Source organism: Natrix helvetica (genome assembly GCF_964273705.1).
Source record: "Natrix helvetica genome assembly, chromosome: 1".
Taxonomy (NCBI): Eukaryota; Metazoa; Chordata; class Lepidosauria; order Squamata; family Natricidae; genus Natrix; species Natrix helvetica.
The window spans coordinates 7248063-7275461 of record NC_138548.1 but is presented as its reverse complement, the minus strand read 5'-3'; the positions used below and the strand labels follow the sequence as shown (position 1 = coordinate 7275461).

General features: G+C 47.0%; 2 protein-coding genes across 2 annotated transcripts in view; one reads left to right on the top strand and one right to left on the bottom strand.

Moving 5' to 3' along the window:
- The window catches only part of CHAF1A (chromatin assembly factor 1 subunit A), a 38409-nt gene extending 25969 nt beyond the window's left edge, over nt 1–12440 (top strand). The window contains exons 7-14 of the mRNA XM_081937731.1: nt 1331–1557; nt 3149–3317; nt 4461–4541; nt 6637–6729; nt 8863–9121; nt 9594–10078; nt 11425–11533; nt 12071–12440. Coding sequence (XP_081793857.1) covers nt 1331–1557; nt 3149–3317; nt 4461–4541; nt 6637–6729; nt 8863–9121; nt 9594–10078; nt 11425–11533; nt 12071–12141 — 1494 coding nt within the window. The 3' untranslated portion in view covers nt 12142–12440. The remainder of the gene's footprint in view (nt 1–1330; nt 1558–3148; nt 3318–4460; nt 4542–6636; nt 6730–8862; nt 9122–9593; nt 10079–11424; nt 11534–12070) is intronic.
- A 1598-nt stretch (nt 12441–14038) lies between these two features.
- Nucleotides 14039–27399, bottom strand: part of UBXN6 (UBX domain protein 6) — a 28720-nt gene continuing 15359 nt past the window's right edge. The window contains exons 4-11 of the mRNA XM_081941528.1: nt 26940–27071; nt 26747–26844; nt 24361–24436; nt 23414–23498; nt 20865–21087; nt 19487–19617; nt 17248–17393; nt 14039–15490 (exon numbers count right to left, since the gene is read on the bottom strand). Coding sequence (XP_081797654.1) covers nt 15362–15490; nt 17248–17393; nt 19487–19617; nt 20865–21087; nt 23414–23498; nt 24361–24436; nt 26747–26844; nt 26940–27071 — 1020 coding nt within the window. The 3' untranslated portion in view covers nt 14039–15361. The remainder of the gene's footprint in view (nt 15491–17247; nt 17394–19486; nt 19618–20864; nt 21088–23413; nt 23499–24360; nt 24437–26746; nt 26845–26939; nt 27072–27399) is intronic.

Sequence of the window (27399 nt, the reverse complement as noted above, 5' to 3'; positions counted from 1 at the left end):
AAAAAAATAGGTAATCCTTAACTTGCAACCACAATTGAGCCCAAAATTTCCATTGCTAAACAAGTTGTTAAGTGAGCTTTGCCCCATTTTACAACCTTTCTTGCCACAGTTGTCGAGTGAACCACTGCAGTTAAATTAGCAACACGGCTGTTAAGTGAACCTGGCTTCCTCGTTGACTTTGCTAGTCAGAAAGTCGCAAAAGGTGGTCAGATGACCCCAGGACACTGCAACGGTCATAAATATGAATCGCTTGCCAAGCATCTCCAGCCATAACCTTGGGGATGCTGCAGTGGTTGTAAATGTGAAAAATGGTCACACGCCACTTTGTTCAGTGCGTTATAACTTCGGACGGCCACTAAACAAATGGTTGGTTGTAAGTTGAGGATTACCTGTAAGCATAATCAACTTGCAGTTTAAAAACAGTCTAATGTAGCTGTGATGCGACATTTCTTCTGTTTGCCCTTTGGTTTAAACAGCAAAATGCTGGCCTCAGAATGGTAGGTAACCTATTTTATTTTTAAGTGTGAATTTTATTTTTAAGGTCCTGGGCTTCAAGGATGAAACTTGTATCTTATGTTGCATCCCAAGAAGAACAGCGACCAGGAGACCAAGAGCTCCACCTGCCCTCTTGAGGGGCCGGGATTTTCTTATTTGTTGCTGTTTGTTGTGATCCACTGGTGGTCAGTGGAGCTGGCAGCAGATTCGGAGAATGAGGAGGTTGGGGAGGAACATGAGCCAGTCCTGGGGAAGGCTCGGATGAGGGCTCTGCATCGGAGGCAGAGAGGGGGCCAGGGCCATCTGGGAGTTATGTGCTGCCTTCTGAGTCTCCAGAGTCCGATGTCAGTGGAACAGGGGGAACCTGTTCCCAGTACGCACATGCGCAGAGCTGCCAGAAGGCAAGAACAGTTAAGACAAAAGGGACGACTCAGAAGTAAGGCTTGGAGGTGATTGGCCCCTCCCATAGGACATAAAGGAGGAGCAAAGGGACGTGAGCCTTTGCAGGAGGCAACTTTATTCATGCTGGTCGGTTTACCTTCTGAAGCTTCGTTTTGACTCTGTGCTCTGTGCGGCCTTGCAAAGCTAATTGCCAATTAGGTCTTTGGCAGCGTTTCAAGGGAGATAAAGGTGGGTGCTTATCCCGAAAGACCGTGGCAGACTTCTGTCGGACTCTTCACAAACTATTTCTGACTCATTAGGGGCTGCGAATGAATATAATTCACGGCCTTTGAAATAAAAAGAGGGTTTTTGGGACTAAGTGTGTGTGATTTTTACTGTCTCGGGAAGCCTAGGTCAGAACACAGCGTAATAAAGTTGTCCTCTTTGTTTTCAGACTCTGGCCGGCTGGTGTGGGAAGTTTGCTCCCTTTGAGATCAAGGAGAACATGGTCCTGGCTCCACTTTGCCGGGTGCCCTTCGATCAGGAGCTCTCCGACCGAATGGACCGCTCCGTGGAAGAGCAGAGCTGCGAGTCTTCCTTCCTGGGAGAGCTGAAGAGTCGGGACGCTAGAAAATCAGAGCCCACCCTTGGCTGCAGCCCCAGCGCTGACGGGATTAACAGGTTAGCTTCTCTTTTTTTGGAAACACTTTGGATAACAATAAAAATTCAGGACTAAAAGGACAAGCTGCTGTGCCTATATGGGCATCTGGACTTTCTGGTTTTTCTTTCAAGACGTTTCACTTCTCATCCAAGAAGCTTCTCCAGCTCTGACTGGATGGTGGGGAACGGAAGGATTTATGCTCCTTGCAGACAGCTGGTCATTTGCATCCTTTTTAGAGAGCTGTTGAGGCCACTTGGAGGCTTCTCTGTGTCCTCAGGGTCCCCTGAGTGGTGCAAATGGGTGTGGAGCCTTCTTGGAACTGCTGAAAGGACCTTGTTGTAGACTGGAGATAGGTGATAGCAACAGCACTTAAACTTATATACCTCTTCACAGTGCTTTACAGCCGTCTCTAAGCTGTTTACAGAGTCAGCCTATTTCCCCCAACAATCTGGGTCCTCATTTTACTGACCTTGGAAGGATGGATGCTCAGCTAACCTTTTTATAAATTATTTTTTTTTCCGAAAATGTCAAATCAATGTGTGAACAGAGTGGCACCTGGGTGCCATACATTCCACTCCAAATGAAACTGATCAAATTAAACATAATTATTACATCCAATCAATTTATGTATTTCTAATAACAATACCCATTTGTATTATGTTGCAATCTATCATTATTCAATTATGCCACTTTTTCTCATGATTGCTTCCATTTTATAAGATAAAAATGAATACATTCATATTCCCCTTATTTCTATCTCTTATTCTAGCTTTAATCATGTCACTCTTTATTGAGAACTTTTTCTTTCTTTCCTGGCTAACTTCTAGTCATGTCCCCTGCCTAAAAAAAAGAATAGAGAGAGAGAGAGTGGAAAAGGCTGAGCCAATCTTGAGCCGGTCAGGATCGAACTGCAGTCTTGCATTCTAACCACTGCGCCACCGTGGCTGACGTATCCCTCCCTGTCTGTCTTCAAAGAGAAACAAAGGTCCGGTTGCCTCTTGAGAAAAAAAAAAAAAGCACAATCGCTGGAAATATGATGTTGACAATGCACTGCGCATCTCGCTTGGGTGTGGGGACCCATGTCAAGATGTCCCCCTCTTCCTCAACTTTTAAGTTTCAGTTTGTGTTGGCTGCACGGCTGACCGTTCACAACTTCCCTGCTGCAAGAGGGTGTGGATTGTGATCCCTTTCATCCTTGGTCATCCTGTCCAGATGTTTTCATGGCAGGGTGCCTCTGGCATTTCTATGCATCCAGTACAGGAAGCTTTAGTGTCCCCTCCTTCCCACTGCTCTATCTCCCCCTACTTCCCCCATTCCTCTTTGATCTGGGGTGGTTTGCAGCCCACCCGTTTCCTTAACTTTCACTCACTCCTAGCTGTGACACAAATCACCAGTTCAATTTTAATCGAAGGCCTCACAAAAGTCCCTTTCTTGTGAGTCAGGCGTCATTATCCGAGTACTAATTAGGAACTTCATTTCACTGGAGATCAAGGACGACTTTCAGCTCCCCTCTCCTGCCCTCCCTCCTTTCTTTCGGTGTCTTGGTTACTCCGGTGGGCGAGACCAAAGTTTGAGCGCCCTATTATTTTTATTATTATTTTGGCTCAACAGCGATGTGGTCATTGTGAGTAGCAGCCAGGCAGAAGATGCCCCCGAAAGGAAGAAATTCGGCAGAATGAAACTCCTGCAGTTCTGTGAGAATCACCGGCCTGCCTACTGGGGCACCTGGAACAAGAGGACTTCCGCAATAAGGCCCAGAAACCCCTGGGCCAAAGATGTGGTAAGCTGGGAACATTAATTCACCCGTCTTCTTCAAACAGATTAAAAGGCCACTGGGGCCAAGCCGGTATCGATGGGAGGGAGATGGCATCTTAGTAAATTTCTGTGGAGAAAAAGCTTCCTATGCTGGCTGGGGAATTCTGGGAGTTGAAGTCTTAAAAGTTGCCAAGTTTGGAGACCCATGGAATCTCGCACTAAGCAGCAGTTCAAATAACAGAATAACATAGTTGGAGGGGACCTCGAGGACTTCTAATCTAGCCCTCTGCCCAGGCAGGAGATCCTATACCAGCGATGGCAAACCTTTTTTGGCTCGCGTGCCAAAAGTGGGGGGAGCGCAGGGGGGGGCGTGCGTGGGTATGCCACACCCATAATGCAATGCGTGACCCCCCAGCACACATGTACACATGACAGCCTCTCCCCCGCATTTTTTTGCATGCTTTTTTTGCCCTCTCCAGGCTCCAGAGGCTTTATAGATGCCTGGGGAGGGCAAACACCACCACCCCCGAGGCACTCAGGAGGCTTCAGGGGCCTCCCTGAAGCCTCCGGAGTGCAAAAAAACGGCCCAAGGGCAAATCGGAAGTTTGGGAACGGACTTCCGGTTTGCTCGTAGGGCCGGTTTTAGCCCTCCGGAGCCTTCAGAGACCTTCAGGAGGCTTTCCTGAAGGCTCCAGAGGACGGAAAACGCCTCTGGCCAGCACGTTCCTGCCTCACGTTTCCTGACAAATAGGTTCACCATCCCGGCCCTTTCCCATTTCAGACAAGTGGCTGCCCAGTCTCTTCTTAAAACCCCCCAGTGATGAAGCACCCACAACTTCTGGAGGCAAGTTATTCCACTGGTTAATTGTCCTCGCTCTTGGAAAGTTTCTCCTTAACTCCAGGTTGCTTCTCTCCTTGATGAGTTTCCATCCACTGTTTCTTGTCCTGCCTTCTGGTGCCTTGGAAAATAAGTTGGACCCCCTCCTTCTTTGGGGCAGCCCCTCAAATATTGGAATTCAGTGACTTCTGGGATCCTTCTCAGTTCTAGGATTCCTTGTTTCTATTTTGCCGTTAATACTGTTCGAAACCAGCGCCTCTCCCTACCCCCGTTGCACAGTCCTCCTGGAAGCTGCCTTAGCTTGCATCGTTCTTGCTTCTTTCCCTGCAGAAGCTCCTGGACTATGAAGTTGAGAGCGATGAAGAGTGGGAGGAGGAGGAACCAGGGGAGTCACTCTCTCACAGCGAAGGGGTAAGACTAAGCCTTTTCCCTGAAGGAGCAGCGTGCCTCTCCTTCAATGGCAAAACTCTTGGGAAGACTATGTAGTGGTTGGAATGTTGCAGGTAGCATGGAGTGGTGCGGTGGCCTAGCGGTACAGCTCTTGCCTCACAATCAGGAGGCTGTGAGTTTGATCCTAGGTAGAGGCAGGCATTTCTCTGGTCACAATGAGAACAAAACTCCACATTGGCGACAGGAAAGGCATCTGGCCATTAAACATTCTGCTGGCTCCATTCAGTGGCCCAGACTCCATCCCGCGAGGAATTATGGGGTTGTTAAAAGACAACGATGATGTTACAGTAACATCTGGAATCAGGCACAGAAATTGGTCATCCACAGTTGGCCATATACTCTTGATTTCTTGACGCTCTGAGAGAAGATGATGGGAACAGTGTCTAACAGAAGTAGCCAGAAAGTGTTTTTTTTTCCTTACATTCAATTGTGTCCAGTTATCAGAGACTACCTGAAGAAGTCCCCACCGTTTTCTTGGCAAGGTTTTTCAGAAGGGGCTTGCCATTGCCTCCTTCCTAGGGCTGGTTGTCCAGTCGGTTTTGTGTCCGAAGCATGACTAGAACTCACAGCCTCCTGCTTTCGAGCCAGAGGTTTTAATCCCTACACCTAACTGGCTCCTCCAGCATGATTAATCTTGACCTGGCATCAAGATCCCTATGCCTGGGGGCGAAAAGCACCCTATAGATCAGGAGTGTCCAAACTTGGGAACTTTAAGACTTGTGGACTTCAACTCCCAGAATTCCCCAGCCAGCCATGCTGGCTGGGGAATTCTGGGAGTTGAAGTCCACAAGTCTTAAAGTTCCCAAGTTTGGATACCCCTGCTATAGATGAGTGACTGCAAGGGCATTCCTCCTTGTGAATCAAACCAGTTCTGATTAGTGACTTTTTCCAACTGCAGCTGCTGGTATGCCCAAAGACCGTCACAGACCTTTTGAAAGAGGGGAGGGTGGGGAGAAGAGAAGGGGAAATTCATTCCTTAAATGTGAGAGATGCATTTCTTTCAGAAATGGCAAATACTCGGAAACCTTCTCCTCCCCCCCCCCCCCCCCCCCAGTGTCATGTTTACAGTTTTTAATATAAAATACGAAAGCAAGTCGTGGGAAAAATGAGGGAGGGAAAGGGGAGAAAAGAAAAGTGTAGAGACTAAAGAAGAAAAAAAAGTTCTTTTTTGACTTTTGACTTCCTTCGGTGCAGTAGAATAAAATAATAACATCCAACCTCAGCTTTTTACTTTTCCATAATAGTATAAACTAGCCATTTCTACAACAAGAAACCTTAACTCATCGGTAAAGCCCAAAAATCAAAGTTTCGTTTTGACTCCCACCTCAAGCACAAAGTCCAGTCGTGGTTTCCAACAAGAAACAAAAGTAGTTGTGTTTTTTTTTTCTTTGATCAAAACAATTTTTTCATCTCTGCTCACTCCATCAATTTTTGCAGCCGTTTTTCCATTGTGGGGATCGAAATGTCCTTTCCATTTTTGTGCATAAAGTACTGTATTTTTCAGAGTATAAGACGCACCCTTTTCCCTCAAAAAAGAGACTGAAAATCTGGGTGTGTCTTATACATTGAATACAGCATTTTTTGCCTCCTGAAATCCCAATCCCTTCACCAAAATGGCTGTGCATAGCTTTTAGGAGGCTTTCAGAGCTCCTGGGGGCTGGGGAGGGCAGAAATGAGCAAAAAACAGCCCGTTTTTTGCTCAATTTTGCCCCCCCCCCCAGCCTCCAGGAGCACTCTTCAAGCCTCCTAAAGGCTATTCATGCCTTGAGGGGGGGGGGGGGAATGGGTCCATTTTTGCGAGGTCTGCAGAGTGCAAAATTTGCCTCTTCAAAACCTTAGTGTGTCTTATACTCTGGTGCGCCTTATACTCCGAAAAATACGGTAATCTTGTATAGAACATACAAAAATACCCACAAACGTCTTGACACAACCGAGAACGCCCTTTCCTTCCCAACCAGCCTTTTTCAAAAGATCTGCTGCTGATCTAAGTTCTGCTTAGAAAAAGATGCTTTTCCAAAGCCGCTTTGTGATCTCTCCCTGTTTCCCTGTCATTCAGGATGAGGAAGATGATGGTGGAGAGGAGGAAGATGAGGACGATGGCTTCTTTGTTCCCCATGGATACCTTTCGGAGGATGAAGGCGTGACTGAAGTAAGCCCCAAAGGGAAGGGGATTTTTCTAAGGCGAAGAGGCTGGAAAAATGAGCAAGGCAGTACTGTTGATCTACCTCAGCTGGTAGTCCTTGATTTATGACCATAGTTGACACCGAAATTGATGTTGCTAAGTGAGAAACTTGTTAAGTGAGATTTGTCCCTGGATGTTGATTACGTGACCAAAGGGGATCCTGCGACGGTCGTAAGTGTGAAAAACAGTCCTAAGTCAACTTTTTTCACTGCCGTTGTAACTTTGAACGGTCACTAAACAAACTGTCGTAAATCGAGGACTACCTGTAGCCCTCAGGACTGATAGCCAGAGACAATCTCTGTCAAAAGGCTGCATCTCGAAGCTAAAACCCACTTATTTGGGAAGATGTATTGAGCTTCCATATTTGATTCTGCAGAACTAAAATTAAGATTGGGGGGAACAAAACACAATCGTAAGCATCAATGGATCACATATATTAAATACATGATAGGGGTTTTGCCCAGTTGTGTTATATATACACAACCATTATTGTGGGGGTGGGCTGACATTACAGGTAGCCCTCGACTTACAACAGTTAATTTAATGACTCTTTTCACCAAAACTGGGACATTTTTCCCTTCCCCCAGCCCTGCTGAAGCCTGCAGAATAAACGCCCCCGTTTTTCACAAAAATGGGGTGCGGGGGCAGAACTGATGTTTTTTTAATTAAATTAACTGTGGTTTTAAATCTATAAAAATGCAATTGTCATCGTCAGCCATTCAGTCATGTCTGACCCTCGGCCACTCTATGGATCAGCATTCTCCATGCCCCAATATAACATAAGTGCCGAAAACAGACTTTCCTTGGTGTTCGCAAACTAGATATTCCAGCCTCTTTATTTCACACCAGTCTGTACTTTTGAATTTCTAATATAGTATGTTTGTGTAGCTGACCGTAGCTCATTTGAAAAATGCTAATAAGAAGGATTGACCGCATTGGTACTTGGATGAGAGACAATAATTTAACATTAGGTCTGTCAATGCCTCCCAGAAAAAAGCATGCTCCATGCTCTGCTCCTCAGACAAAAGAGTCCCTTCGTGGAGAGGGAGCGGCTAACAAATCTAATAAATCTAAATCTAAATCTAAAAAGGATTGCCTTGCCTATTATTAACAAGAAAACGTGGTTTACGTATTGTGCAAATTCAGAAAAGAATTAAGAGTTTGGCCTCTAAGTTAGCTCAAATGTGCTTTTTCAAAAGCAATTGGATTTTGTTTTTTCCTTGAAGATGTTTTGCTTCTCATCCAAGAAGATTTTCAGTTCTGACTGAATGGGGGAGGATGAAAGGATTTATATTCCTTGCAGTCAACTCCGCCATTCAGTCAGCACTGAAGAAGCTTCTCAGATGAGAAGGAAAAGATGTCTTCAAGGAAAAAGTCCAGTTGCTTTTTGAGAAAAAGCACCTTTGGGACAACCATGGGTGACTTGAGAATCTCCATAGACATCAGAGGAGGTATTCAGCAGGTTCTGACCAGTTCTGGAGAACCGGTAGCAGAAATTCTGAGTAGTTCGGAGAACCGGTAAATACCTCCTCTGACTGGCCCTGCCCCCAACAATTCTCTGCCTCCCGAGTCCCAGATGATGTGGAGGGAATGGGGATTTTACAGTAATCTTTCCCGGAGTGGGATGGGAATGGAGATTTTACAGTATCCTTCCCCTGCCACACCCACAGAACCGGTTGTAAAAGTTCTGAATCCCACCACTGATAGATATCCCTCTTAAGTTATCTGCTTAGATGAAGCTGGCTGAATCTTTGGAACGTGTTAAGTTGTCGATTTAATCTTTTGTTTCATGAGTCTGGTGTAATGCTGAGCCTTTTAATCTCCCATCGGGGAGTAAACTATGGTGGCGCAGTAGTTAGGGTGCAGTACTGCAGGCTACTTCTGCTGACTGCCAGCTGCCTGAAATTTGGCAGTTCGAATCTCACCAGGCTCAACGTTGACTCAGCCTTCCATCCTTCCGAGGTAGGTAAAATGAGGACCCAGATTGTTGGGGGCAAGAGGCTGACTCTTTAAACCACTCAGAGAGGGCTGTAAAAGCACTGTGAAGCGGTATATAAGTCTAAGTGCTATTGCTAAACCCCTCCCTCCCTCCTTACCCAGGAATGCGATCCCGAAAACACCAAAGCCCGCCAGAAGCTGAAAGCCAAGGAGTGGGACGAGCTGATCACCAAGGGGAAGAGATTCCGCATCTTGCAGCCGGTAAAGATCGGTTGCGTTTGGGAAGGCGGGCACAGCAGTGCCGTCGTAACGGCAGAAATGGGAATCCTCCAGCAATTTACAGCTTCTGTCCTGGATTCTGGCGTTGTCGAGGAAGATTTGATAGAGAAAAGCAACAAAAAGAAAACAAAAGACCAACAAAGTAAGTGGCAGGTGGGTGGAGCAAAGAACCAGGGTCTCCTGCCCAGAACAAGGGTCTTTTCTGGGATATTCATTTTGGCTTCTTACGTTGGTGGTTTTCTTTTTGACATCAAAGAGAAGGTCTAAAGTAGCAATCAGTTTCACAATGCAGGTAGTCTTCAACTTACGACCACTGTCGAGCTCAAAGATTTCTGTTGCTGAACAAGATCATTGTTAGGTGAATTCTGCCCTATTTTACATCCTTTGTCGCCACAATTGTTAAGCGAATCACTGCAGTTGTTAGGGACAAGGTTATTAAGTGACTCTAACTTCCCCTTTGTTTGCTTGCCACTTGTCTGAAATGTTATAGGATCTCCTGCTTGAGCAGGGGGATGGACTAGAAGACCTCAAAGGTCCCTTCTGTGACTTCTATTGCTCCAGGAGCCAGGGATGTCCTCGGTGTAACTAAGATTCTGCTTTTCGCCCCTTTGCAGTTCTGGCCCAGCTGCTCCCGCTACTTCACGGCAACGTAAACGGAAGCAAAGTCATCATTCAGGAGTTCCAAGAATGTTGCCGCTTGGCGTTGCTGTCGGACCCCAGCAGTCCGGTCTCCCCCCTGGGCTGTGGAGATGCCAGCCCCAAGGTCTCTCAAGGCCAATCTCCGGCCTGCGAGAACGTCGTTCCTTCCAAGGCCAGGCTGAAGAGGATCATCTCCGAGAACTCCGTCTACGAGAAGAGGCCCGAGTATCGGAAGTGTTGGTACGTGCAATCCGAGGTCCTGAAGAACTTTGGCCAGGAGCACCTGCCCGTGCCTTGCCAGTGGAACTACATTACCCAGCTTCCATCCATGGCCAAGGAAGAAGCGGGCAGTTTGCAAGGCGGGGCGGCAACCCAGACCCCCCCAGTCTCCGCAAAACGGAAGTCAACACAAAGCATGTCAATAACCAAGTTCATGAGACCACCTCCGGGGACCGAGCAGGTAAGGACGAGCTTCTGTACCCAAGTTAGTAATTTCCTCCTTGCTGGTCATTAGCAAGCTGTGCAACCCTCGTTCTTTGCTTCGCCCCGAGTCCCTTTGGGGAGAGGGGGCGGTCTATAAATTTAATAAAATTAAAAATTAAATTAATTCACATTTTGTTTACCGACTGTGGTGCTTGTTAAGTGGTATCTCCGTTGGGAGACAGAAAGTAGCACAGCGGAATGTGCAGCCGGAGAGGAAAACGTTGCTAGTAGAAACACACGAATAGAGTCACAGACACTGCTAGTAAAATTTAGTAGCTTTACTATTAAAGTTGCTTCACAAGCAGTGATATAGATAGTAGATATTAGTCCAAACACAATTCAAAGAACAAACAATTGCTTACAGTCGCAGTTCACGTTCCAGTCATCAAATCATCAATCATAGGACAATCAGAGAGAGAGAATGAGCTCTCCTGACTTCCTCTTATAGCAAAGCTAATTACATCTGTTAAGTACATCCACTTATTTAAAGCAACCATTTGTCATTGTAGATAGATATATATTGCCTGTCCAACACTAGGAGTATACTCCCAACAGCGCTGACTCTCAGATCCAAGAAGCTGTGTCTAATTCACACGGGATGAGGGGTGGGTTCCTGCACCGGTTGGTACTGGTTCACTGGGTGCCCACCGCGCATTGCTCGTCCATGCGTAGTTGACTGTAAATTGTTCTGTGTATGAGCAGAAACATGCCGGCAACGGCAGAAGAGACCGGAGAACCGGTTCAGGGGCTTGGCCAGCCTGGGTCACTGCCGGTTCTGCGAACCAGGCCAAATCACCACTACCGGTTTAGCCGAACAGGCAGCAACCCACCTCTGCGTAGGACATAGGTAGTCCTGGACTTACGACCATAATTGAGCCTGCGGTAATTAAGGTTGCAAAGCTAGTCATTGTGTGGACTGACCCAGCTTTGCCATCCTTATTTATTGCAATGATCATTAAGTGGACCCACTCCTCTTACAAGAAAACCCCACGCAAGAGCCTTTCTCCCTTGGCTCACTATTTTATTTGTATGACCAAGGGGGATTGCGAAGTGAGTTACCGAGCGTTCTCAAGTTATGGCCATAATTGAGCCCGGCAATTACGGCTGTAAGTCATGGCAGTCATCGAATGGGTCACCATAGGACTGGGCCCAATTTCACACTTTAATTTGGGCGCGAAAACTTCAGATCCGGCTTTGCTTCCTTGTAACCACTTGGCTATAATGGAGTGTATTTTCCCTAACAATGGATTCGAGAGTCTTTCTTTCCCAAGTTGGGAGGGAGGGGCTGACACCAACGTTTGACACACCTCTCTTTTGTTCAAGGCGGAAATGACAGAGATGGACGGATTCCAGGCAGACACCGAGGAAGAAGACGACGACGAATGCATCATCATAGATGTTCAACCAAGCCAAGCCAAGCCAGCTAATTCAGGTAGATCCTTGCTTGTTCAAAGTCCCACAGCCAGAGGGAGGGAAACCAAGCTGATTGCATGTAGGCAATTTCATCAGATCCAAATAAGTTGAGAAAGACCTCTAACCCAAACTAGTTGAGACCCTGTGCCGGTCCCAGAACAATAACCTGTATTAAACCAGCAATGTCAGTTTGGTGTGATGGTCGAAAGCACAGAAACCAGTCCTGCCTTAAGGATGAAGCCAATCGGCTGTCCTAGGGCCAGTCCCTCTCTCTCAGCCCCGTAAAGCAGGCAAGGGCAAAACAACTTGCCCAAATCTTGCAAGAAGCCTGGATACTGGTTAGTCCAGGCGGTCGCCAGGAATCCAGAGTCACTCAAGGCAGTACAGAGAATTGGAAATAAGCAAGAAATAAAGTTCAGTTTCATTCAAAAGATGGAACTTTTTCATCTTGGCTGCAACCGTCCTTCACCTTTTCAGAAACGGCTTTCAATATTCTGTCTCTTGCAGAAATGGGAAGCCATTTTTTTTTGTAGTGAAACTGTTTGTGTCTTTGCAGCACCCGAACAGAGGACCTCCGAAGCAGAACCGGCTGCCACGGCTGCCAACAACTTCCCTAACACCTTTTGATATACACATCCCCATTCTTCTCCCCCCCACCCCACCACCACCTCCCTTTTGTACGTATGTAGAATTCTTTTAGCTTATTGTAAAACCCTTGCGTATCTTTTTTTTTGTGTGTGTGTACGAGATACTTGAACATACTGTGTTCCTTGTAAAGAGAAGACAGCACTTTGTTCGGCTCCAAACTGGTTGGAAGCTCAAGACATTATTTTTTAGAGGGGGAAGTGGGGGGGGGGGTTGTAGGTGAACAAAACCTAGGGCATATAATCTCTTCTAATAAAAGCATTATTGAATTTTTGAGGGGCTCTGTGGGTGGTGCCATGATTTATTTATTTTTCCACCTGAATTTGAGAGCGTTTAATTTTTTAGGTTTTACTATTATCTGCTCACACAAAATCTGAAAGAGCTGTTTTCTTGAAGATGTTTCATGACCCAACTAGGCAACATCATCAGTGCTTCAGGGGTGTGTGGGGTTTTCTCTCCGTTTATAAACAGGCTGCTGATCCTGTCAGTGTTGGTGGGAGTGTTCTTGGTGGCTCCTTCATTACGCTGCAGTGTATATTGTTAAGTTTGTTGGTCTGAGTTGGTCATGCCAGCGGTTGTATATAAGCAGAGAGCAAACCCTTCCAAGCACTGATGAGGTTACCCAGTTAGGTAATGAAATGTTTGCAAGAAATCAACCAAGCTCAGTGAGCACCAAGGACCCAGCCCTTTTCCTCCACCCCCATAACCTCCACACACCTAGCACTGAGGATATTACCTAGTTGGATCATGAAATGTCGGCAGGAGAGCACCAAGGACCTCTCAGTTCAACTCCCAGCTACAAACATTCCCTTCTATTGACAAGAGATCTCTGCATTTCACACTTTTTTCCCGAGTTCTCGCTCGCCTTTCCAAGCGAACCTTATGGGTTTGTTTTCTCCTTCACAGTTGCTGCAAGCAGAGGTGTGTGTTCTGCGAACGTCCCACTGCCCCCCCCCCCCGTGTTCTTTATGCCCCCTCTAAAAGCCCCAATCCTGTTCCTTCCGGGCTTCTCAACAAGCACCTTCCACTGCACCCCCCCCCCTCCCATCAAGTGAGCAAAGTGGTACAATTCACGGACAAGCGTGATTTCCTTAAGTTTTGTTCAGGAAGCTCTTCATCAGGGGGGTCAGACTCAATTTCATTGAGGGCCGTATCAGAGCTGTGGTTGACCTCAGGGGGACGACGGCTGGGCGTGGCTGGCTGAGTAGGTGTGGCCAGCTTGATGCCCCTCACTGGGCGTGGCCCACAGGGTGGCCACGGCCACTTGACGCCACTCCCCAAACAGCCGGCATGTTTCCTCTTCGCATTGGGTAGACCAGGCTGAAGCGACACAGGGCAGCCCTGCAGGCTGGATCCAACCACATCGTGGGCCCAAATCAGCCCCCAGGCCTTGTGTTTGACACCCCTGCTCTGTATGTTTCGCAGTGTTAATTCATCTAGCTTTTTGAACTTGGCCCCTTGACGAATTGTGAGCTTCAGAGCCCAGAATTCCCCACCCAGCAATGTACTACATTGAGATTTCAAGACAGAGAACTTTAGCCAATGTTTTCCAATCGTGACAACATTGCAGGCCTGTGGATTTCAACTCCCAGAATTCCCCGGCCAGCCCTGCCGATCCAGCTCATGATTTAGGCCGCTCCAGGAATCCAGATCAAGAACTACCTTGTAAAAAATGCTGCTAGAAAGGGCCAATCATTAAGACTTCCGGCACAGCAGACGCACCAGCCTTACGCTATTAAAAGAAGCTGAGTCTCTATCTCAGGAGTGTGTGTGTGTGTGTGTGTGTGTTTCTGCAACTCTTTTGGCCCATGCAGTATCTGATCCACCTCCAAGGGACTGGTCCCTACGGCCATTAGATAATTAATCGCCCCTCCCCAAACACAGAACCAAGCAAACCTTTTAAACAGCTGCCTTTCTTTTTAAACATCATCAAAACAGGATTCGTGGTACAGTTTTTATACCTCACACTTTGGTTATGAATCTGATGGGGTGGGGGGGAGAGAAAGATACATCACTTAAATCCAGAGCCTTCCTGGAAGAAAAATAAAAATATGGAATTTTTTTTTTAGAAGGGGTGGTGGAAAGAAAAGAAAATGACATTTTTTGCAAGTGACATTTCAGTGGGCTTTAAGACTCCTGCTTCCAATTTAAGGAGACTCCACAAAACATGGGATGATAAGAGGGGGGGATTCCCCCCCTTTTGAAGCATATCGCCTCCGTTGAACTCTGAAAGGAGGCTCTATTTGATAGAGCGGAGACACCGACAAAACCAAAAATGGCTAACCCCAGTCTGCAAAAAATGGGCTGGGGGCTGTTTTTATCTTATTTGTCCTGCCCTCTCCAGCAACATCAAAACCAAAAAATGTAAAGCAGCATTTCTTATTCCTCCCGAAAAACGAACGGAGGCGGCAGACAGAAACTTAGCAAGTCCACAAAAACGGGGCAGAGGGACTCAAAACAGATACAGTGCCCCGAGGGATCGTCTCACACACCTGAGGCGCCCCGTGCCCCATTTTTATATGGCATTTTTATAAAGGTGCATTTCTTGCAACAATTCCTTCCCCGAAATGGCTTCCGTTAAAAGTATTGGAAAAATAAAACAAAGTAAACCATGGGATCGGATTCTTCAGAAGTCTTTCCCACAACCTACAACTTAACAGCAGCAGCCACGCGCCCAGCGGCTAAAGTAGTGTAACTAAGCTCCTTCATCTCCCCGCTTACCACTTATCTACGACCTAAAATAATAACAATAAACAATTCGACGTGATTCGGGACCTCCTGCGGGCCGTGTATCCCCCGCGAACAAAGTGTTCGTTGAAGCAGGCAGTGGCCGGAAGTAACCGGGGAAATCTGTTTTTGGCAGACTTTCTCCAGTTTGCCCAGCCTGGCGGGGTTGATCTTTTTCCACCCCCAAAGGTGCTTCGAAGCGAGAAAAAGATCAGTAAAAACGGGGATTGATGAAACTTAAAACAAAAATAAATAGAAGAAGCGACGCTTGGAAAAAGATCCTCCCACGTTTGACCGCTCCACGTGCCAAGCTCGAGGGGGGTGGGGGAAGCTGAATGAGCTGCTCTTGCCAGCCGGAAAAAGTCACATCTGTGGCTCTAGTGGGCAGGAAGCAGGGCAGAGTCAGAGGCTGGCTTCAGAAGAGTCGGGGACCACACAGGACGGAACTGGATCCAACCCCATGGCGCCTTTATTTTCAGGAGAGCATCTGCACCGTCAGCAGCAGGTCGGGCTTCAGCACGCTTCCCATGTGCTCGCTCCGGGAGGCTCGGATGTCCTCCATGACCTCAGCGTCCCAAACGAAGGTCAGAAGCGCCGAGGGCACCTGGGAGGAGGAAGAAGAAAAGAAGAGGGGGAGGAGAAGAGGAAAAAAGACAGAAAGAAAAAAGAAGAGAGAGGAAGGAAAATAAATAAAAAATAGGAAGGAAGAGAGTGAGCGAAGGAAGGAAAGAAGGAAGGAGAAAGAAAAAATGGATAAAAATGGGGAGGAAGAAGGAAGGAAGCAAGGAAGAGAGAAGGAGGGGAGGAGGAAGGAAAGGAAGAAGAGGGAGAAAAAAAATTTAGCAGGGGTTTTCAAGACACCAGCATTGAACCGATGAAGATATAAGTAATCCTTGACTTACGACTGTGGCAAGATAGGTCATAAAATGGAGCAAACCTCAATGTTTCACTTAGCCATGGACATTTTGGGCTTCCTTGTGATTGTAGGTCAAGGATTACCTATGCACCTACCAACACCTACGTTCAACAGTGAAGGGACATAGTTAGCACCAGCATTCAACCAATGCAGTTGCAGGTAAATCCTCGACTTATGACTATGGCAAGGTCACAAAATGGAGCAAAACTATTGTCTCAATTAGCCATGGACATTTTTGGTCTTGATTGTGGTCCACCGTTAGTCTGGGAAGGCTCTGAGGAGGGCTCTGTCGGAGGATTGTGTGCCAGTTATCAGCTGCCTTCAGAGTCAGACATCAGTGAGGCAGAAGTACAGCTGGAGCCTGTTCCCAGTGCGCGCATGCGCAGACCTGCCAGGAGGCAAGAACAGTTAAGACAAAAGGGGCTTGGGAGTAAGGCTTGGAGGTGATTGGGCCCTCCCATAGGACATAAAGGAGGAGCAAAGGCACGTGAGCCTTTGCAGGAAGCAACTTTGTTCATGCTGATCGTTTTAAATTCTGAAGCTTCGTTTTGACTCTGCTCCGTGTGGCCTTGCAAATTGCCAATTAGATCTCTGGCAGCGTTTCAAGGGAGATAAAGGTGGGTGCTTATCAGCCTTACCCTGAAAGACTTTGGCAGACTTCTGTCGGACTCTTTACAAACTATTTGTGACTCATAACAGGCTGTGAATGAACATAATTCACAGCTGTTGAAATAAAAAGAGGGTTTTGGGGACTAAGCGTCTCAGAAAGCCTCGGTCAGGATACCTATACACCTATTTACGCTTGTGTTCAACAGTGAAGGAACATGGGGCAGAAAGCATCCTGAGAAAGCACAGCTCCAACTTCTCAATGAAAGAACAAGGGAGAGCTTTGGGTCACTAAAAGGAACAGTGGTATGTTGAGGACTGCTTGCAAGGCAACAGCCCCACCTTGAGAGGGCAATGGCAGCCGCCGTGTTCAATAAATTCCCAGAACTTCAATCAAAAGCGAAGTGTTATTACTACTCTCTCCTCTTTAAAGCAGAGGTCGGGAACCTTAACAATCAAAGAGCCACAAAGGTCCTAACCGGAAGGCCCCCCCCCCCCCCTTCAATTCTGGAGCCGACCGGAAGTCTGGTTCCCCTACTATAGAGTCTCCTCCTAGCACAGCATCTTTTTTCCTCTGCTGACCAGAAGTCCGGTTTCCCCCCACCACAGAGTCTCCTCCTAGCACGGCGTCTTTCTTACTCTGCTGACTTGAAGTCCAGTTCCCCCCACCATAGAGTCGTCTCCTAGCACCCTTTTTCCTCTACCTGTCCTAACCAAAAGCCCTATCAAATTGTGGCGCCGACCGGCGACGGGGAGCCACAGCAGAGGGATAAAAGAGCCACATGCGGCTTCAGAGCCGCAGGTCTCTGACCCCTGCTCTAAAGGAACCGGATCCTTACCAGCCCACTTTCGTTAAGCGCCAAGTTCTCGTCGGTCAGTTTGTGGCCCCCGGGGGCCAGCAGCTCGAAGGGCAGCCAGTCGTTCTGCAGAGTCTCCCGCACAAAGTGGAACAGGGCTGAAACGGGCTCCCGGGCGTAGAAGGTCCCTGCAGGAACAGGAGGAAGGGGGGGGGGGAAATATGAATTTTCAGCTGCCTCTTGTAGCGCAGAGAAGAGCCGTGATGGCGGCGTTCATTGAACGGCTGCAGCATCTGCTTAATGATGCCCTGGGAATGGGGAGGAGGAGGGGGGGGGGAGAAACCCTCAGAAAATTAGGCACAGTCCCATGACAAGTTGCTTAATAATTGCCATGACTTTAACAACAGTCATTCCGACTCAATTACAGTTGTAAGTCGAGGATCACTTGTAAGTAAAGACTAGACCAGTGATGGGGAAACGTTTCGGCACTGTGGCCAAACTGGAAAGGCGCTTGCATGTGCCGCAGGGTGGAAAACCTGAAGACCAGCTGGCCGGCACGCGCATACCTGTTTTGGGGCAAATTTTGGCTGTTTTGGGGGGCTGTTTCTGAAAAATGGCCTGGTTTTTGGCTGTTTCCCAAGCTGTTTTTCGAGTGTTTGGGGGCCAAAAATGGCCTGAAAACCAACCCAAAAGCAGGCATACGCGCACCGGCCAGCTGGTCTTTGGTTTTTTTGTGCTCCGGCGTGCGCGGAGACCAGCTGGCCGGTGTGCATGTGCGAACTGGGAACCAGAGGATCAGCTGGCAACGGCGCGGGTGCGGAGAGAGACCGCTCCGTATGCCCCCTCTGGCGCTTGTGCCATAAGGTTCACCCTCATGGGACTAGACCAGGGGTGTCCAAACTTGGGAACTTTAAGACTTGTGGACTTCAACTCCCAGAATTCCCCAGCCAGCCATGCTGGCTGGGGAATTCTGGGAGTTGAAGTCCACAAGTCTTAAAGTTCCCAAGTTTGGATACCCCTGGACTGGACTGTTAGAGACCAGTGGTGGCTCTTCAGGATTTCACATAGGATGGGCGCCTCCAAACTTGGCAGCTTTAAAGACTGGTGGACTTCAACTCCCAGAATTCCTTAGGTGCTCCCAGGCTGGGTGGATCGAACATCTGACTCCACAGGCGTAAGCCTTCGCTCGCTGCAGACTGACTGCAGGTAATCCTTGACTTACAACTGTTCATTTGATGACCACCGGAAGTTATAACGGCATTGGAATAAAAGAGAGACTTATGACCGTATTTCACACTTACGACTATTGCTACATCACCAGATCAACGATGCTTGGCAACTGGCACACATTTATGACACTGTCCCCGGGGTCATATTTTGCGACCTGTGTCACGGAAGCTGGATTCATTTCACAACCGTGTTACTCACTTAACAATGGCGGTGGTTCACTTAACAATCGTGGCAAGGAAGGTCGTAAAAAGGGGCAACTTAACAACTGTCTCATTTAGCAACAGACGTTTTGGGCTCAATTGCGGTTGTAAGTTGAGGACTACATTTATATTTTATTTCATTTTATTGGGAGTCCTCTTAGAAACAATCATTTCGTGACCGTTCAAAGATACAACGGCGCTGGGAAAAAACCACTTAGGATCTGTCTTAACTTGTAAAGTGCTGCCATGACTACTATCTAAGTGGCATAGAGAAGGGAGGAGAATTCCATGCCCACTTTTGGCTAGAGTCAGGTCTCATATTCTTGTAACTGGCATGTGAATGCGCATGTCCATAACCTGCCGTGGCATCGTGTGGGTGAATGTGAGTTATGACCAAGGCGGGGACACAGGGGTAAAGTTCAGGCGCCATTAAGTGCAAATCAGTTTTGGCTCCGCAGGAGTCCATGCCAGAATGTTGATCCTAATAAATGAATGGATTTCTTTTGAACTTTGTCCCGAGGCTCGTAAATTAATAAGGCCGTCTTCTGGGAACTCCGCAATCTGCTTTCCATACTGCAGCATCTCTGTGGTCACGTTATCAAAACTCTCACCTCCCCCCCGCCCCCCCGATTCACATTTATGACAGTCGCGTGATCCCCTTTTGTGACTTTCGGACAAGCCAAGTCAACGGGGGAAAAGCTGGACTCACTTAACAACCGTATTACGAACTTAGCAACTGCAGAGATTCACTTAACAACCATGACAAGGAAGGTCGTAAAAGGGCAACATTCACTGGCTCAGTCGTGGTCCTAAGTCAAGGACTACCTTGCTGCATGGCCAACCGCCTTTACCTTGCAGGATGTAGCCGTCAGGGAAGCGTATGCGCAGGAGGGTGTAGTTGTATCGTCTCAGCTCCCGCTGCTCCTCCTTCTCCCGCATGGCTTTCGTCCTCAGCATGGAGGCCTTCTCAACCGCGTCTGTCCTTCAGAGAGAAGAGAAGAGGGTCAAAAGCGGAAAGGAGAGTCCTCAACTTACGAATGGTCCCTTAAGTCAGGGGTCTCCAAACTTGGCAACTTTGTGGACTTCGCCTCCCAGAATAAATAGGTAGGTAGGTAGATAGATAGAAGATAGATGTTTGTTTGTTTGTTTATTGGATTTTCATGCTGCCCTTCTCCCAAAGGACTCATGGCGGCGTACAACATTAAAAAAAAAAAAACATATTACAAAAGTTAAAAAGGAAATTAGATAGAGTAACCAAAAATAAACCCCATTAATATTAACAATCACATTTTAAAAATTAGATTAAAATTAACAATTAAATCAATCATTTATTTTATTTTGTTCAGGCCAGGCCGGAGATAGATAGATAGATAGATAGATAGATAGATAGATAGATAGATAGATGATAGATAGAAAGATAGATAGAAAGATAGATAGAAAGATAGATAGAAAGATAGATAGAAAGATAGATAGAAAAGTAGGTAGGTAGGTAGAAGATAGATGATAGATAGAAGAGATAGAGATAGATAGATAGATAGATAGATAGATAGATAGATGATAGATAGATAGATAGATAGAGATAGAAGATAGATAGATAGATAGATAGATAGATAGATAGATAGATAGATAGATAGATAGATAGATAGATAGATGGAAGATAGAAGATAGATAGATAGAGATAGAAGATAGATAGATAGATAGAGATAGATAGAGAGAGAGAGATAGATAGATAGATAGATAGATAGAGATAGATAGATAGATAGATAGATAGATAGATAGATAGATAGATAGATAGCAATACCACTTAGACATATACCTCTCCACAGTGCTTTAAAGCCCTAAGCAGTTTGTAAAGTCAGAGTCGGCCTGTGGCTCGTAACAATCTGATGAAGCAACCACAATTTCTGATCGCAAACTGTTCCACTCGTTAATTGTCCTCATTGTTAATCACTTCTTTATTTATTAAGAAATACTTTTAATTAATAAATAAATAATACATCACTTTCTCCACTGCCATTGTAACCTTGAACGAACTGTCGTTAAGCCGAGGACCCCCTGCAAACAAATCACTTTCTCCAGCCCCATTGTAAATTTTGAACGGTTGCTAAACGGGCCGTCGTAAGTCAAAGATATCTATTAAAATAAAATAAAAAAGCCCAGGCCAAGCCAGCAAAAAAACGGCCTGGCGGGAAAGCCTGGGTTTACCTCCCACTGGGGTAACTCGCTCACCGTAGCCTCTGCTCCCGTCTCAGCTCCTCCATGGTGAGGTTGAAGAAGTCGCTCGGCAGCTCGAAGTGAGACGCTTCTGGGGAAGGCTTGAAAATTTGGAGCTGGCGATCCAGCTTCGCCCTCACCGGCTCCCCGTTCAGCAGCTTCTCCTTGTGCTCCTTCAGGTCCTCCAGCTTCTCCAAGGCTTCGTCCTTCAAGACGTAGAAGTTCTCCCTGGCCTCTTCTGGAAGAGAAAAAAAATGTCCTGCTCTGACCCAGCTCCCCAAACACAACAAACCCTCTGAAGTGAACTCAAAAGATGCCTTTATTTGGAGTGCCGGCAGCCCCGGCAAAAAGTTTCTCTCTCACCGCATGCTAACAAGTCTGTCCGGCAGGGAGATGAATAGTTGTCTGCTCCATCTACTCATCTCCACCCCCTGCCTTTTATCTCCAGAGCTAGGGTGGGGCTTCACTAGCAGCGGTGGATTTTCCATCCCAAGGACCAGCCCATTGATTTCCACTGCTCTCCTCTCTGCCTTTTGCATAATTGCACGTCAGACACTGGACCCAGCTGTTCCTCCTCTTCCTCATCAGCCACCTCCAGACCCAGGGGCTGTGGACTCTCTATCTGAGGGCTGACGGGTGGCCCAGGCTCCGCCTCTGTCTCTCTCTCTCTGCCAGCTCCACTCCCTCTTCCCCCTCAAAGCTCTCAGGTTGCCTTGATGCTGACCCTGAATCCCACGCCTCCTCCTCCTCTGATTTGGCTGCTGGAGGGGCCAGCCGTCAACGGGCCACAAGGGCGTTGGCTTTTTGGCTTGCCCTGGCAATGGAGCCCCAAATTTTCATGGCTGAGACGGCCGTTAGGTGAGTTTTGCACATATACCCCTTTGACGACCCTGTCTTGCCACTGTTGTTAAGGGAATTGCCACAGTCGTTAAATTAGCAACACCATTGTTAAGCGAATCTTGGCTTTCTCGTCGAGTTTTGTTAGGTCGCCAAAGGAGATCACATGACACCCCACTCCCAATGAATAAGAACCGATTGCTAAGCCTCTGAATTTTATTGCATGACCACAACGAGTGCCACAACGGTTGTGTTAATTATGACAGTTATGGCATCCCAAGGTCATGTGAATTTCCCCAAGCCAGCTTGCCACAAGCAAAGTCAATGGGGGGGGGGGGGAGCCAAATCCGCTTAATAACCACATGATTCGCTTAACAACCGTGATCGCTCGCTTAACCATGGCAGAAAAAGTCGCAAAAATCAGACATAATTAGATGGATTTAGAATTAAGACTTAGACTTATTCTAACTTTATTGTCACTTTGAATGTACACTAATCGGCATGCAGTAAAATCAAATTTTGTTGGATTCAGCTCTCCAATATACACTACATAAAAATGACAAAATAAATAAACAAATACAAAATTATGCATCTACCAGGGGTGGGTTCCTGCCAGTTCTAACCTCTTCTATAGAAGAGGTTCCACAAATCTACCATGCCGTTTAGAACCGGTTCCAGCTCCCTCCCCCCGCCCGTCCGCACATCATCAAGACGAAGAGCGAGAGGAGGAATTCTGGGAGTTGAAGTCCACAAGTCTTAAAGCTGCCAAGTTTGAACACCCCTGGGGGTTTTTTTTCTAAAGAGTTAGGAGTGCAAGGGTCTTGTAATGTGACAGCTTTAAGACTTGCACACTTCAATGCCAGAGTTTCTGAGCCAACATTTTGGTTGCTAAGCAAGAGCGTTGTTAAGTGAGTTTCACCACATTTTACAAGTTGGCCATGCCCAACAAGTTACATGGCTGGCAAGCCACTCCCACAAAGCAGGCCACACCTACAGAAGAGGTCCTAAAATTTTTGAAACCCATCACTGGCACATACCCACATATATTACATGATATGGAGAAAGAACAGAGTCTAGTTCGGATGTACACATGTACATGGCGAGAAAAACAAATGTGAGTTTACCAGACGGACGGCATAGGGAACAAAGCTGTTACAGAATCTGGTAGTCCTGCTAGAAATACTTTGAAACCTCCTCCCAGAGGGCAGCAACAGAAACAGACCATGAAGTGGGTGTGCAGAGTCTCTAACAATGTTTGGAGCTCTACGCACATGATGCTTATAAGCAGTATCCTGAATGACAGGAAGCAAACTTCCTAAAATCTTCTCCACTGTCCTTACCACTCTCTGTAGGGACTTTCTATCACAGCCACTGCGGCCACCAAACCAAACAGGGATGTAATTTGTTAAAGCATTCTCAGTCGTGCCTCTGTAAAACATGGCCAGGACAGAAGGAGAAAGATGTGCTCCCCTCATCCGAGGCAGGATATGCAGATGCTGGTTTGCACTCTTCACTAAGGATGACGTGTGGAGAGACGTCACCTTGTGTAGCAACGGAAATTTTGTGGTTGTTAAGTCAAGGTTACCTGTACTCCATTGATGAAAAGATACCCCAAAAGCAGAGAGAGGGGACAAAACTTGTCCCCAAGGGAGAGGATGATGGAACAGGAACAACAGCGGAAGTGGCTTTATCAGGGTTAGGGAACACTAGTCCACATGAAGGCTTACCTTGTCCGGCGACATCCAGGGCAACCTTTTCGAACCCGACCGCCTGGAAAAACTGGTCTGCTCCTTCCAGGCAGTGAATCCTTTCCTGCAGAGTGGGGGGGGGGGGGGGGAAGAGAAAATTCAGAGAAGATTCATGAAGGCTAATTCTTCTTTTGGCCGAGCTTTTCCACAACTTCTACCAGGAGACCAAGAGCTCCACCTGCCCTCTTGAGGGGCCGGGATTTTCTTATTTGTTGCTGCTTGTTGTGGTCCACTGGTGGTCAGTGGAGCTGGCAGCAGATTCAGACAGTGAGGAGGTTGGGGAGGAACATGGGCCAGTCCTGGAGTCTGGGGAAGGCTCGGACAAGGGCTCTGTGTCATAGGCAGAGAGGGGACCAGGGACATCTTGGAGTTATGTGCTACCTCTGGAGCCTCCTGAGTCTGACATTAGCAAGGCAGAGGAACAGGGGGAGCCTGTTCCCAGTGCGCGCATGCGCAGAACTGCCAAAAAGCAGGAACAGTTAAGGTAAAAGGGACGACTTGGAAGTAAGGCTTGGAGGTGATTGGCCCCTCCCATAGGACATTAAGGAGGAGCAAAGGCACATGAGCTTTTGCAGGAAGCAACTTTGTTCATGCTGGTCGGTTTAAATTCTGAAGCTTCGTTTTGACTCTGTGCTCCGTGTGGCCTTGCAAATTGCCAATTAGATCTCTGGCAGCGTTTCAAGGGAGATAAAGGTGGGTGCTTATCAGCCTTATCCCGAAAGACTTTGGCAGACTTCTGTCGGACTCTTTACAAACTACTTGTGACTCATTACAGGCTGTGAATGAACATAATTCACAGCCATTGAAATAAAAACTTGTGAGGGACTAAGCGTGTGATTTTTACTGTCTCAGGAAGCCTAGGTTACAACACTGCTCTGATAGAGGGAATTGGTGCACGGATCCCCATTGCCAAAGGTTCAGCTCACCTGGAAAATTTTGTTCTGCATCTTAATTTTCCGGTATTTCTCCTCTCCTGGATGGAGATGGATATTATCAAGATACCTGGGAAGGAAAAGTAATAAAGGTGTGTGTACACTGATATCAGCGCATTCCCTGCCTGATCAGGGGGTTGGAGTAGAAGACGTGCAAGGTCCCTTCCACTCTGTTATTTCTCTGTCTCCCATTTCTGACCAAGTCTGATTTACATGAGATATAATGGAATCTTTTTGTTCAGTCTCTTTACCAGAAACGTCAACTGTTTCAGTTCACGTTTACCAGAAATGCAAGCCAGATTTGGGGTATCTTAGTCCTCGACTTACAACCACAAGGGAGCCCAAAATCTCCGTTACTAAGTGAAACATTTGTTACGTGGGTTTTGCCCCATTTTATGACCTTTCTTGCCGGAGTTGTTCAATGAATCCCTGCAGTTGTTAAGCTAGTCACCAGGTTGTTAAGTGAATTTGGCTTCCCCGTTGACTTGGCTTGTCGGAAGGTCACAAAACGGGATCCCATGACCCTGGGACACCGCGACCGTCCTAAATACGAGTCAGTTGCAAGTGTCTGAATTTTGATCCCGGGGATGCTGCAGCGGTCGTAATGTGAAAAACGCTCCAAAGTCACTTTTTTTCACTGTCGTCGTAACTTTCAATGGTCACTAAATGAGTGATTATAAATCTGAGCCGTTCAGCTCTTTATTCCAAGCAGTTCTCAACTTATGGTCTGGTCTATAAGCTTAGTGGAAGCTAAGCTAGACTAGTTTAGTGACTATTCATAGTTATGATCTACCTGTAAAAGAGAACTTACGATGGGGCCTGATATTACGATGTGTGCATTGAATTATTTACAACATGGCTACATATGTATACAGCCATATGCAGTTTCCCATGTCACGCGACCATGTTTCACAATGATTTTGTCAAAAAAGCGGAAGTCGGGAAAAGTTTGTGGGAAAAGCAGGCCTAATCATTCCCAATTAGTGGTGGTTCTATCCAGCGGACTGGGGAAAACTAGCGCACATAACCGCAGCCAAACAATTACAAGTAATCCCTAGCCATTCATAATTAATTCAGAAAAATCACAGAAAGAAATTAAACTGGAAATAAATACACTAATTCAAGTAAGTTTTGCTTAGAAAAATTATGTGCGTCTTTCCAAAGCTGGACTGAGTTAAAAAAACTGGACTCTTTTAACAGCTAGAGGGAGGGTGGCCAAGACTTTTCTAACTCAGTCTCAAGGCCATTGGACAATAGTTAAACCCCCGCTTGGATTCTCCAAGCGGCGCACAGGAGAACAATGGGTTCACTTAACAACCATGTTGGTGCAACGACAGTGCTGTTCGCTTAAGGAAAATCACATTTGCAGCACTTGTTCATTTAATAACCACCCCCAAAAACCCTATAACATCGACCGACCTCCTTTATGATCATAATGGGCTGCCTCCGTTACGGCGTTGAGAACTGCCAGGTGACTGGGATAATATACAAATGCAGATAACCCTCAACTTATGACAATGGAGCCCAGAATGTCTCTTGCTAAAGCAAGACAGTTGTTGTTAAGTTAGTTTTGCTTCATTTTATGACCTTATAGCTGTTCAGCGAATCGCTCTTCAGTGGTTCTGTTAGTAACAAGGTTGTTACCAGCTTCTTCCCCCCTGGACTTTGCTTGTCAAAAGGTCGCAAAAGGGGATCACGTGACCTTGGGACGCTGTGACCGTCATCAATGTGATTCAGTTGCCGAGCGTCTGAATTTGGGTCCCGTGACTACAGGGATACTGCAACGGTCATAAGTCTGAAAAGCGGTCATAAGTCACTTTTTTCAATGCCGTTGAAAGCTTTGAACGGCCACTAAATGAAAGGTGGACTATCGGTGTTTCCTGCAACTGACCATTGCAGTAAAACCTTCACTATCAACGGCTTATTTGCCCCGTTGAGATCATGACGCACCCACCCACACCCACCCATAGAGTGGTACAGTGGCCTAGAGGTGGAGCTCTCGCCTCACAATCGATCCTAGGTTGAGGCAGATATTTCTCTCTATGAGAATATATCTGCTGAATATAACTCCGCACTGGCGTCAGGAAGAGCATCTGGCCAGTAAATCCTCAGCTCCATTCAGTTGACCAGACTCCAACATAAAAGGGATTATGGGGTCGTTAAAAGAGGATAATGATCTTGACATCCCATAGATATGGACTGCCGTTTCCCACCTTTCAGCAAACCCTGGAATTAAACCACAATTAAGAGCCAGAACACAGAAAGAAAGAAAGAAAGAAAGAAAGAAAGAAGGAAGGAAGGAAGGAAGGAAGGAAGGAAGGAAGGAAGGAAGGAAGGAAGGAAGGAAGGATTTCTGAAGCCAACAGACCACACCACCTACTTAGCGATGGTCTCCACTCCGAGTCTGACCTTCTCCCGGTCCCTGTTGAATGTGTGGATCTGCATGACGGAGGCAGCCACGGGATCTCTGGAAGCATGCTGGAGGAGGAAGAGGAAGAGCCGGTGAGACAAGGGACCGGCAGAGATTGACCGGCAGAGATTCTCCCACAACCCTCAGGAGGACAAAGTTTCACCTCAAGGATGGCGGTTTTGATCTGTGCCTCCCTTTTGTCTTTTCGGACGGTGACGCCGGTCAAGGGGCAAGTGAAGTAGACGCCCGAGACGGACAGAGTGGAAGCGTCTTCTTCGACATCAAGCAAGGAATTCTAAACAAAACAAAAAGGAAATAAAATTAGAGCAAGGATTTCTTGACTGGGGAGACTTCAAGACGGATGGACTCCCAGAATTCCCCAGCCAGCTATGCCAAAGAGAGTGAAGGATTCCTAGCTAAGAGAATTAGAAACCAAGACCACGGAGAGGAACGCTTGACTCTTTTCCCCAATGTGACCCTGGGGACGTTGCGACGGTCGTAAGCGTGAAAAGCGGTCATAAGTCACTTTTTTCAGTGCCGTGGTAACTTCACTCACTGAACCAGGGGTCTGGAGCCACATCTCTCTGCTGCGGCTCCCTGTCGCTCAAAATATACGTCACAAC